The sequence below is a fragment of the Moschus berezovskii genome, chromosome 2, assembly GCF_049115385.1.
Source record: "Moschus berezovskii isolate FMDL1 chromosome 2, NW_MosBer_1.0, whole genome shotgun sequence".
NCBI classification, from domain to species: Eukaryota; Metazoa; Chordata; class Mammalia; order Artiodactyla; family Moschidae; genus Moschus; species Moschus berezovskii.
Genome location: NC_142461.1, coordinates 139,329,372 through 139,342,381, shown reverse-complemented (window position 1 = coordinate 139,342,381; position 13,010 = coordinate 139,329,372). Strand labels below are relative to the sequence as shown.

The window sequence follows — 13,010 nt, the reverse complement described above, 5'->3', positions numbered from 1 at the left end:
AGCCCGTGGAGTAGAACTCCTGACCGCTGATGCTCTGTCCCACAGGACATAAAGATTTGTGTGTGCTGATTCCTGTAGGCATTCCTGGTTGCAACCACTGCTACTGCCATCACAGCTGTGCAATCAGAGCCACAGTCCCAGTGGATGTGCAGGTCAGACCCAATCATGTGGGAGGAGGGCAAGGTCAGACCCAGTCATGTGGGAGGTGGGCAGCCAGCACACGCTGCCATCAGCTGGCCTGATGTCCACACAGGGCCCCTTTGCATACCTTATGGTCACAGGAGTGAAGAGAAGAACTGTTGTGACATTGTCCAGGAAGGCAGAAAGGACAGCAGCAATGAGACACAGCATGAGGATCATGGTCCACACTCTTCCTCGGGACAACTGGTATGCCTGGAATGCAATAAAGAACAAGCTAGGATCAATGGGGTCAGAAAACAGATGCAACTTTTCATTAGGGACTCTAAGAACTAAGGGTCTAAATAAACACTACATGGTGGATTAAAACTTAGACCTACAAACTCCTAAACCTGTTGAGATGAGGCAGTAATGGCTGGACCTGAACTTCTAAATCCATGCAGGCCTATACTCCTTCCCTCCAATTCTCACTTCAGTACCTTGAGATGGTCTATCTCTCATAAGGTGACAATCTGTCATGTCTGTATCTTTTTACACACTCCTTTTGGTTGGACAGCCTGGGCTGTGACTTTGGGATTCATCTGACTCTAGAGTCTGCTGATCTTTGGGGATCTAGGGGTTGCTTTGGGAATCTAGGGTATTGGGAGGAAAAGGCCAGATAGCTACCTGGCAAGATAGTGTACAAAATTGGCAAAAATCACGACATGGTTCTATCATTCAAAGTTTGGAAAGGGCTTCTTAAATAACTAATTTTTTAAAAGAACTTTTCAGTTTCAAATAAAAAATAAAAAAAAATTCAAGCCCAGCCCCAGTCTGCATTAGTCTTTTCCTCCCAACTCTGATGATAGGATCAACACAAATTCTACCAGTCAGAAAATGGTGAAGGATTCCCCAGGGTCCCAGTTACAAAAATGAATGCTTATATGTTCAATGTCATAAAGTAATCATTGAAATTATTTTACCTAAAAGCAGAGTAATCAGAAACTAATGACTTAAAATATTTAGATACTCTGAAGTGCAAAACAGTTTTGGTGCATAGCTGTCAACCTGCCGATTTGAACACCATCACACAAATATTCAACTTGAATACTAGTCTCCTTGATCCTCTTCTCTGGTTATTTGTTGAGAATCTGAAAGTGATGCTCAAAGACACCTAACTTAGCACAGCAATTATATCCAGGTTAGCAGCAGTGATTTTGAAAAGGAGGACAGAATTTTAAAATACTTGCTTTAAAACAGTTTTATTCACTAAATATGTAATAGTAGAAAAAAGTATCAGTTGATACATAACTATTAAATGCCACATCATACCTACCTTTACAGCACAATAATCAAAAAATCCAGTTTCTGAAAATATGGCTACTAAGATCATCTACAGGAAAAAGAGAAAAAGGAGACAGAGAATGTTTCAGAGCACCATCCTGAAATGCCATCAGTAACCACTTACACATTTGAGCTCTGGCCTCTATATGAAAGCTACCACCTCATCAAACGTCTCACTATTTTGCTGAGTGTGGTCCACTTACTAACTCTCTGAATCAAGGCCCTTACTAGAGGATTTGCACCTTTACATTTGTCCAAGAGTATGTGCCCAAAGTACATTATCATTCCATCTGAACTTCACAGTAAACATCTGTGTTATAATTACTCTCTGATTTATAGACCAGGAAACTGTCAGGTAGAGAGGGAAAGTGACTTGTTCTCAGTCACAAAGCCAGAAACAGGGCAGGAAATAGGATAGAGTGTGGCCTTTTGAACCTAAGTCTTCACACAAGCAACAATTAAAAGTTTTAAGACTTTTAAACTGACTTAAATTACATTTATTTATTTTTTAAAACTGGCTTAAATTTTATAAGAGTAGTTACATTGAAATGAAGACTGCTGGGAGAAATATTAACAACCTCAGAAATGCAGATGACACCACTCTAATGGCAGAAAGTGAAGAGGAACTGAAGAGCTTCTTGATGAGAATGAAAGAGGAGAGTGAAAAAACTGGCTTAAAATACAACATCCAAAAAACTAAGATCATGGCATCCAGTCCCACCACTTCATGGCAAATAGATAGGGGAAAAGTGGAAATAGTGGCAGATTTTATTTTCTTGGGCTTCAAAATCAGAGGACAGTGACTTCAGCTACAAAATTAAAAGATACTTGCTCCTTGAAAGAAAAGCTATGACCAACCTAGACAGCATATTAAAAATCAGAGACATTACTTTTCCGACAAAGGTCCATACAGTCAAAGCTATAGTTTTTCCAGTAGTCATGTACAGATGTGAGAACTGGACCATAAAGAAGGCTAAGTGCTGAAGAATTGATGCTTTCTAACTGTAGTGCTGGAAAATCCCTTGGACAGCAAGGAGATCAAACCAGTCAATCCTAACAGTAATCAACCCTGAATATTCATTGGAAGGACTGATGCTGAAGCTGAAGCTCCAATACTTTGGCCACGTGATGCGAAGAACTGACGCATTGGAAAAGACCCTGATGCTGGGAAAGATTGAGGGAATGAGGAGAATGGGGCAACAGTGGATGAGATGGTTGGATGGCATCAGCGACTCACTGGACGTGAATTTGAGCAAACGCTGGGTTTTGGTGGTGGACAGGGAAGCCTGGCATGCTGCTGTCCATGGGGTTGGAAACAGTCAAACAGAGCCTTGAGCAAAAAAATGTATTTAATTCTCTGTACTTTGGTTTTCTCACCTTACTTCTGTATGTCTTATTCCCTTGTAAGGTTGTTGTGATAATTCAATAGAATTATGTAAACTAAAGTACTTTAGAAAATAGTGGGCCCAAAACTATGTTTCACAAAAACAGTGCAAAACGGTACAAATCTATACGTTGTCTATAATGACCATCTTGTTCATCCTATCCCAGTAACCACTGTGAGGCCATTTATAGAGTGTAGCTTCACACCAATGGAAGCTACACATGAATGTGAGTGGGTAGGTCCTGTGTGGTCTTCCATTGTTGTGGTGAAACAGTTACACATGTCTGCTGCCAGAACCACCCAAGAGAGACTGGAACTCAGGGACTGGGTGAGTGGTCCCATGGGTGGATGACTGGCAAGGAACAGGGTGAAAAAGACAGGGGTCTGGTTATATAGACTGTCTCTGGACCACACACACCCCAAAGTTCTATATAGAACCTTGTTGAACTGATTCCAACTGAGAAAAAATTAAGCCATTCATTATTAAAATCCAGTATAACTGTATTAAGAAGATAATTAAAGTGAAGCCCTAATCCAATATGATTGTTGACCTTATAAGAAGAAGAGAGGAGGACACAGCCATGCCCAGAGGGACAATCATGTGAGGACTTGAGTGGATGGTCATCTATAAGCCTCAGAAGAAACCTCAGAAGATGTCAGTGCTTCAGACATCTTGATCTTGGACATTAGCCTCCAGAGCTATGAGGAAACACATTTCTGTTGTTTGTGTCACCCGGCCTATGGTACTTTATTATGGCAGTCCCAGCAAACTAACACACCAATCATTTAAGCTTTTTTTAAAACAAAAACTTATTTTATGAGATATCTGGTATGCCTTGCTTTTTCCTTCCATATGTCCAAACCCTATATGCTTTTCAGAACCCAATACAAACATTAGTTTCTCTATAAAGCCTGGATTCAGAGCACTGACCTGAATCTCACACAAAGGAGACAGTTACTTTGGATCACATTGAAGCCTACAGCAGCAGAGCCCTCCTTCAGATCACTCAGCCACTGTGGGGTCTGTTCAAGAATACATGAGCCATTCCCACTGCTGTCCAGACCCTAGTCAAATTCCCCTATTCCAATTAAATCTGTTTATGACTCATGTTCCACACTAAGCCACTAGTGTGTCTTAAAATTTCCTTCCTACAGGTTGATTTGGTGACACTCTTCATATGATAAATTAGCAAACTATTACTTAGGGACAATTTCTTCCTTTCTTCCTTTATCCATATAATTAAAGGTACTTTTTCAATCACTGAAAATTTTATATGGTTCATTTATTTCAGATATATCCTTTTATATTTTAAGGACAGTAACTAAAAAAACTGCTGTATTTTCTCAATGGCAAGATTATTGCTCTGTTAGAGAGGCCTTAGGCTAAAATTTTCCAGCTAACCAACCAGAGCACCAATTACTCCATTCCTCATCAGGAGAAATTAGCTAGACCTGCAAACACCTCTCAGTCAAGCCCTAACAGTCAAACAGCACAGTGTCCTTAAGAATTAGCAGTGACAGCTGCAAAAGAGAAAGTCCCAGGTTACAGCAAACTTGGGGCCCAGTCCCACTGGGAGGACTGTTATTACCATGCCAAACAGTAGGGCCAGAGTCTCGAAATCAATCCATTCCACCACATGGGTCAGGCTGGGTCTCTGCAATCAAACCACAAATTAGCCAATTAGTCCTGGGCATCATCCTCCTGGTGATAAGCTGTAAACAAAAAACCTCAGGGTAGAAAATCACAAAAATCACACCATCCGCTTGCCTTTGAAATCCTATCATATCATTACTGAAAAACAGTCGTGACCCAAAGCGTCATAACATCAAAACTATGACTTGTCAATGAGAAAGGCAGACTGCTTAAGCCCTTGTCCCTGTCCCTAAGGGAAGGTAGGATCATGGGGACTGGGGGCCCAGACTGGGAAGTGACCTGTCCCTAAGGGGAGGCAGGGTCATGGGGACTGGGGGCCCAGACTGGGAAATGACCTGTCCCTAAGGGGAGGCAGGGTCATGGGGACTGGGGGCCCAGACTGGGAAGTGACCTGTCCCTAAGGGAAGGCAGGATCATGAGGACTGGGAGCCCAGATTGGGAAGTGAGGTCACTTGGAGAGCCTGGTTGTTGGAAAAGGACTGCACAGTGGTCCAGAGATTTTCCTGCAGCACAAGGCATATGCCACATCAATTATTTCCAAAATTAAATAACTACTACTACACTACTCCTTAACAATTAATCAAAACAACAGAGGTTTATGTGTAAGTTTTAGGATTCTGGGACATTTTACCCTTAGAGTTAGTGTTTGTTTATACCAATTCTAGCCATAAAAAAAGATAAATAAATAACAAAGTCTCACATATTATTTTTACTCTTTGGTTTACTGACTGGCCTTTAGAAACATTCTTCAGAACAATCTCTGAAATTCTACAGAGTTTTTTTTCAATCCCAAGTTCCATGTGTGGCCACCTTGGTAAGTTCAGCACTGCTCCTCAAACAACCCCAGGCCTCCATCTCCAGAGTATTTGGCCTCTCCTGCTTCTCTACATTCATTCCAATGTCCCTGTAGGATGGAACATGCTCAGACCCTGAGGGGATAGTATCAATTCCCAGACATGCACTTCCAGGGACTTCCTGATGTCTGTCCCCAACCTCGCTGCCTCCCACCTCTCTGCTCCAGCCAGGATGGCCTCCCCTGGTCTCCAAGGGCTGACAGCGCATATGGCTGGCTCTAACATTGCTCAGCTGCATGGCCTGGATGAATACTTGACCATCACGAGCCTTTCCTCAGCTAGAATGGGGTGTGTGTGATAAAGTCAAATGTTAATTGCTCATCATTGCTATAAAGTTCATTAGTTCATGCCTATAACAGGAAATGTGAATAGTATATTAAAAACTAACCAGCTAACACCTAATCATTGGACTGTCTTTGAAGCTGACATTCTATCAAATGCTTAGCCTTTGACTCAAAATGTTACAACTTACGTCACCAATCACAGCCAGTGCTGCTAATGCTGAAAGGGACCCCAACATGGCTGCTAGTGTTCTGTGAACAATCTGGAAAGAAGCATAGAACATTACTTCACTCTAATCCACAGGATTTTAAAACACACAGAAACCTGTATTGGTATATATATTTGTGAAGATTGGCCATTCTATACCATACCTATTGAAAGTGAAAGTTGCTCAGTTGTGTCCGACTCTTTGCGACCACATGGACTACACAATCCATGGAATTCTCCGGGCCAGAATAGTGGAGTGGTAGCCATTCCCTTCTCCAGGGGATTTTCCCAACCCAGAGATCAAACCCAGGTCTCCCACATTACAGGCGGATTCTTTACAAGTTGAGCCACCAGGGAATTTAGGACAATAGATAAAACATGGGTTTCAAAGTTTGGATGCCCTAGAGGCACACACAACCATCACCAGTCTGCCTTCTAAAGAAAGGTGATTTAAGGTGATTATCTATGTGTATGATCCTATTAAATTTTTTTTAATTGCTTTGGGTTTATTTTCTGTTGGCAGGTCTTATTCCTTTTCTTGTGTTTCCTGCCTAGAGAAGTTCCTTTAGTATTTGTTGTAAAGCTGGTTCGATGGTGCTGAATTCTCTTAACTTTTGATTATCTGGAAAGCTTTTGATTTCTCCATCAAGTCTGAAGGAGAGTCTTGCTGGGTAGAGTATTCTTGGTTGTAGGCTCTTCCTTTTCATAATTTTCATAAATATATCTGGCTTGTAGAATTTCTGTTGAGAAATCAGCTAATAGCTTGATGGGAGTTCCCTTGTATGTTACCTGTTTTGTCATTTTGATTACTATGTGTCTCAGTGTGTTCCTCCTTGGGTTTATCCTGCCTGGGACTCTGTGATTCCTGGACTTGGTTGACTGTTTCCTATCTCATGTTTGGGAACTTTTCAGCTCTTATCTCTTCAAATATTTTCTCAGGTCCTTTCTCTCTCTTTCTTCTCCTTCTGGGACCCCTATAATGCAAAAGTTGGTGCATTTAATGTTATCTCAGAAGTCTCTTAGGCTGTCTTCATTTCTTTTCATTCTTTTTTCTATATTCTATTCTGTGCCAGTGATTTCTACCATTCTGTCCTCCAGGTCATTTATCCATTCTGCCTCAGTTATTCTGCTATTGAGTGCTTCTAGTGTATTATTTATTTATGTTTGTTTGTTCTTTAGTTCTTCTAGGTCTTTGGTAAACATTTCTTGCATCTTCTGAATCTTTGCCTCCATCTTTTTCCCCAGGATCTTGAATCATCTTCACTATCATTATTCTGAATTCTTTTTCTGGAAGGTTGCCAATCTCCACTTCATTTAGTTGTTTGTCTGGGGTTTCATCTTGTCCCTTCATCTGGGACATAACCTTCTGCTTTTTCGTGTTAATTGTCTTTCTGTAATGTGGTTTTAGTTTTAGTCACTGTAAGACTGTAGTTCTTGCTTCTTTTGTCTGCCCTGTGTTGGAGGAGGCTAAGAGGCTTGTGTAAACTTCCTGATGGAAGGGACTGGTGGTGGGAAAAACTGGGTCTTGCTCTGGTGGGCAGGGCCTTGTTCAGTAAAGCTTTAATCCAATTATCTGCTGATGGGTAGGGTTGCACTCACTCCCTGGTAGTTTTCTGACCTTAGAAGACCCAGCCCTCAAGTCTATGGGCTCTATGGTCGAGTTAATGGTGACCTCCAAGAGGGTCACCACTAGACCTTAGGGGGACCTTCCCAGACTGTCACTGCCAATACCCCCATCACTGTGGTGAGCCCCTTCTGACCCAGGCCTCCCAGGAGGCCCTCCAAATATAAGAGGTCTTTTGGTTCAGTCACCTGTGGAGTCACTGCTCCTTTCCTCTGAGTCTTGATGTGCACAAGATTTTGTTTGTGCCCTCCAAGACTGGAATTTCTGGTTCCCCCAGTCCTGTGGAAATCTTGTAATCAAATCCTGCTGGCCTTCAAGGTAAATTCCTTGGGAATTCCCAGTCGCATTGCCAGATCCCCAAGCTGGAAAGCCTGACTTGGGGCTCAGAACCTTCACAACAATGGGAGAACCTCTTTGGTATTACTGTTCTCCAGTTGTGGGTCATGCACCTGGCAGGTGTGGGATTTGATTTTACTGTGACTGTGCCCCTCTTACTGTCTTGCTGCAGTTTCTTCTTTGTCTTTGGATGTGGGGCATCTTTTTTTTTCTTTGGTGGGTTCCAGTGTCCTCCTGTGGATGGTTATTCAACAGCTAGTTGTGATTTGGTACTCTTGCAGGACGAGATGAGCGCCCACCCTTCTACTCTGCCATTCTGAACTGGAAGCTCAGCTATTACTTCTTTAAATTAACTTTCTTCCCTCTTCTCTCACTAGTCACCTTCTGGAATCCAGTGAACATCTGACAGATAATGAAGGTTTTCTTTTCTCTTTCTCATTTTCTTCTTTGGTCTCCTCTGATTGGGTTATTCAAAGTTCCTTTCCTCTTGATCACTTGTTATTTTTATCTTCCATTTGGTCTGCTCTGCTATTGATGTTCTATTGCATTTTCCATCTTCTTCACTGAGTTCTTCAGCTCCAGAATTTCTGTTTGTTTCTGTTTCATGATTTCTATTCATTTGTTAATTTCCTCATTTTGTTCATGTGTTGTTTTCCTGATTTCACTGAATTATCTTTTTGTGTTTCCTTGCAGCTCACTGAGTATCCTCAGTATAACTATTTTTAATTAATTCATTTTAATTGGAGGCTAATTACCTTACAATTTTAAAAGTTACACTCCATTTACAGTTATTACAAAATATTGGCAATAGTCCTCATATTGTACAATACGTTCTTGTAGCCTATCTTGACACCCAATAGTTTGTGCCTCCCACTCTACCTCCCTTACATTTTGCCCCCACCCCCTCCCTACTGTTAACCAGTAGTTTGTTCTCTACATCAGTATAGCTTCTTTTAATGCTTTATCAGCTAGATATCAACATTCTGTGCCTTTCAGTTAGCTTATTGAAGGACTGTTGTTATCTTTGGTGATGATATATTTCCTTGATTTTTCATATTCCTTGTAGTTTTACATTGATGCTTTCTCACTTGAAGTAGCGGTCAGTTAGTCAGTCAGTTCAGTCACTCAGTCGTGTCCAACTCTTTGCCACCCCATGGAATGCAGCATGCCAGGCTTCCCTGTCCATCACCAACTCCCAGAGCTTGCTCAAACTCATGTCCATTGAGTCAGTGATACCACTCAACCATCTCATTCTCTGTTGTCCCCTTCTCCTCCTGCCTTCAATCTTTCCATTGGTCTTTTCCAATGAGTCAGCTCTTTGCATCAGGTGGCCAAAGTATTGGAGTTTCAGCTTTAGCGTTTGTCCTTCCAGTGAATTTTCAGGACTGATTTCCTTTAGGATGTACTGGTTAGATCTCCTTGCAGTCCAAGGGACTCTCAAGAGTCTTCTCCGACACCACAGTTCAAAAGCATCAATTCTTCGGCATTTAGCTTTCCTTATGGTCCAGTTCCCACGTTTGTACCTTACTACTGGAAAAACTATAGCTTTAACTACATGAACCTTTGCCGGCAAAGTAGCAGACATGGCCTCAAATCTTTATTAGTTGTATTCAGATGGGATATAGTGTTTGTTTGTTCTGTTACGCCTGATACTTTCTCTGATCTCCTATGGACACACCTTCTGCACTCTTCTTGCTCCTTCTTATGACAGAATATGTAAACTTTTATGTGTTCTCTGGTTCTACAGCTCACCAGGATGGCTGCTGGAAACGTCCCTTTTGTTGGCAGTAGGTGGTGCTATAGCTGCAGTTCTCCTTTGCCCATAGCCGGTCTGTTTTCTGGCAGCACTCCATCTGCAATTGAGCAACAGTGCTCTCACCACCACGCAGAGAGCCACGAAGGCAGTGGTGGGAGGCGGGGAGAGGGCGGCATCAGGGATGCTTGCAGGCCTTGGGGGATCCTAGGATGAGCTTCTCCAGGTCAGTAATCAGATTTCCTGTGAAGTACTGAGTACAGTCAGCAGGAAATGTGTTCCTTTAATGCCCTTTGATAGTTTCACTTGACTCTGTCCTGACCTCCCTCCTGCAGGCATGGATGCCCTGCCAGAGTACTCTGGTTCTGGCAGAAAGAAGTTGGTTCTCGTCCTGCATCCTGCACAGCTGGGGAAGCCAAGCACTAACTCCCTGTCAGCTAGTTCAGCCCTATGGAGTTTAGCCTTAGGAGAGGTGCAGTGGTGACCAAGGTCCTATTACCCTCTCCAGTGTGTCCTAACTTGTATTGTTTTCCTTCAGGGACATGCTGTAATTTCCTCTCAGAAAGGCTGGGCTTTTACAAACTCTCTCCTGCTCCTGGGTATCTGCTCAGGTCAGCAGTGTCCAGGTTTTCCCTGATAGCAGCCAAGAGAGATTAAGTTGCCATCCTGGCTCCTGCTGGTTTCACAGCTTAGGCTAGGGTATGTTTGCTTATTAGTGGATGCACAGGCAGGAGAGGCTCCTCCTAGGTCCTTTGAATCTCACTGCTCCTACAGAGGTACTTTTTCTTTGTGGATTGATGCCTAGTTAGTTATCAGAAAAAGGGGACAAAAAGGAGGGATATCTCATGCTGCCATGATGCTGACATCATCTCCCAGTTTACATTTAAATGTTTAGAACGTGAGATGGTTGACTAATTTTCTTCCTTGGGCTACTTTGGTAAATGTTAAGGATAAATGAAGTGCAGGGAGACTCATCAGAAGAATGAGATACCTAAATATCTGCAGATATGTGGAACTCCCATGGCTACCATTTCTGCCCATGTGGTGTGCTGGCTGCTGTACACTGTCCCCAAGCAGCTGTATGCCATTGCATGCATGTCTTACTCTCTAGGGACCCCTCATGAGCTCTGGGAGCCTTTGCTTTGTGTCATCTCATGTAAATTCTCCTGGATTGGGGAGCACTGGGCAGCAGGAGCACCTCTGTTTAGGGAGGGGCTGCTCATGGAGGGAGGTACCTGTGCCTTCTTGAGCCCCTTCCCTCCCAGTACATGAGGGCAATGGCAGGAGCCAACTGATTCACAGTGACAGGGGAAACACTGATGGTGGGTTTCCTAGACATTCATCAGTTCTGAATCCTGTGTTTCTAAAGATTCTTAGGACAGTGTACAAGTGGTACAGTTCTGGGCCTTGAATTCAGTACCACTCTGCATTTCATAGGCATTTCAGCACTTACAATGTGCGTCCAGTTGAAGGCTGTGTTTTCCAATTGTTTCTTACTGCCATGATGTGGTAGGATGATTATGGGCTTTTTGATGCTAAGTAAATTCTCCACATTTCATTTTCTTCATCTGCAAAACTTAGAGAACTTTCTGGTTTGTAGGGCAAGGACTGGCCATCCCTTGAGGAGACTACCTCTCTGTGCCCTTGTGTAAGACGTAGGCCAGCTCCTATTTTCCTGGGCTGGGTCCTGTCTGCCTGTGAGGTAGTAACAGTGCTCTGCTTGCTGCACTACCTTCCAGGTGGGTCCTCTTTCTACCCTCTCTTATATCCTAGGAAGAGGGTACTTTGGCCCCTTTGAAAGTGGGGCCTTGCCCTTGCCTGTTCTTCCATGTGAATGCATTCTTGTCCTTGTGCATGGTGAACTGCCCACCCTTCCCTCTGAAGTCGGATTTGGTCGTGAACTGTGTTCTGGTGGTTGGGATATGAGAAGAGAGACCCCCCCCTTCTCCTTGCCTCGGTGGTGCCCAGGTGAGAAGCAGCCTGGGTCTCCTACAGGCCACAGTGAGCAGAGACCTGTTGATCACATATGCAGATGCTGAGAGGCTGGCTGGAAGGAGGAGGTGGCCATACCCCTACAGGGAGAGGTGGTGCCTTCTCCTTCCGGTGCCAGAGCCCACTGAGCCTGGTTCTCACATAGCTGGAGAGAATCTCATGACTCTTGCTGAGCTGGGGACCTACCTTGGGGGAGCACTGACTGCTGCTACTTCTCACTGCACTGCCACTGGAGGGAATTTCTGGCACCCACTGCTATTCTGGAGTCTCCTTTGAGAATGTCCCCATGAACCGTCTCCTTTCATCGAGGGGTCCAGTTTGCCTAAGAAGCTTCGTTAGGAATGAGAGAGGGTTCACCTGCTGGCCAGTGGTTTGGGAGGGCCTGGCAACAAGGGTCTCTGCTCTTTCTTCCCCACCCCCTACTGCTCTTGTGGCTGTTCCTCTTGCCCAGGGTCTTCTGTGTGTTGGAGAGGCAGGGGCCATGTCTGAGGGATGGCCAGCTGCCACCTCACTGCGGGTAGTCTCATCACTGCCTTTGAGGTCTGAGTGTCAAAGGCACTTCACATAAGAGCCAGCACACCCACTTTCTTCTCAAACTCATCTGTTGTGCTCCCACCTGTGATGGTTTGGCAGGATCTGTATGTTACCAAACAGACCCACTCAGCATGGGTGCATCCATGTGTTTGTGAGGGAAGGGTGGTTTGGGGATGGCACCCAAGCTAGGTTGGGTTGGCATTTCTGATCCAAGACTAACCCCAGAGTGCTGTCTGTCCTCTGTGCATGCGTGCTAAGTCACTTCATTCGTGTCCAACTCTTTTCAACCTTATGGACTGTAGCCTTCCAGGCTCCGCTGTCCATAGGATTCTCCAGGCAAGAATACTGGAGTGGGTTGCCATGCCCTCCTCCAGGGGATCTTCCTGACCCAGGGATTGAACCCACATCTTTTATGTCTCTTGTATTGGCAGGCAGGTTCTTTACCACAAGCGCCACCTGTGAAAGCAAAGTAGCAGGAGAGGGAGGGTAGGAACAGCTGAGACCACCTGTGCACATCTGGATTCTTTGAGAGTTAGAAGAAACAGTCATGCCTAATGTGATATTTTCTTATTTTTTTTCTTTTTTAATTGGAGGAAAATTGCTTTACAATGTTGTGTTGGCTTCTGCTGTACAATGACACAAATTAGTTATTATATATATAGATATAGATATAAATATAGATATATCCTCTGCCTCTTGAGCTTCCCTCCTATCCCCCATCACACCATTCTAGATCATTACAGAGGGCCAGGCTGGGCTCACTGTGATATACAGCAGCTTCCCACTAGCTATCTATTTAACACATGATAGTCTGTATATGTCAATGCTACTTCCTCAATGCATCCCACCCACTCCTTCCCCTGCTCTGTCCACAAGTCCATTCTCTATGTCTGCAACTCCATTCCTTCCCTACAAGTAGATTCATCAGT

General features: G+C 43.8%; 1 protein-coding gene across 1 annotated transcript in view; it reads right to left on the bottom strand.

The window, feature by feature from the left end:
• The window catches only part of OCA2 (OCA2 melanosomal transmembrane protein), a 291,387-nt gene that overhangs the window by 211,621 nt on the left and 66,756 nt on the right, over positions 1-13,010 (bottom strand). Inside the window, exons 10-13 of the mRNA XM_055398109.2 lie at positions 5,826-5,897; positions 4,435-4,500; positions 1,454-1,510; positions 269-393 (exon numbers count right to left, since the gene is read on the bottom strand). Coding sequence (XP_055254084.1) covers positions 269-393; positions 1,454-1,510; positions 4,435-4,500; positions 5,826-5,897 — 320 coding nt within the window. The remainder of the gene's footprint in view (positions 1-268; positions 394-1,453; positions 1,511-4,434; positions 4,501-5,825; positions 5,898-13,010) is intronic.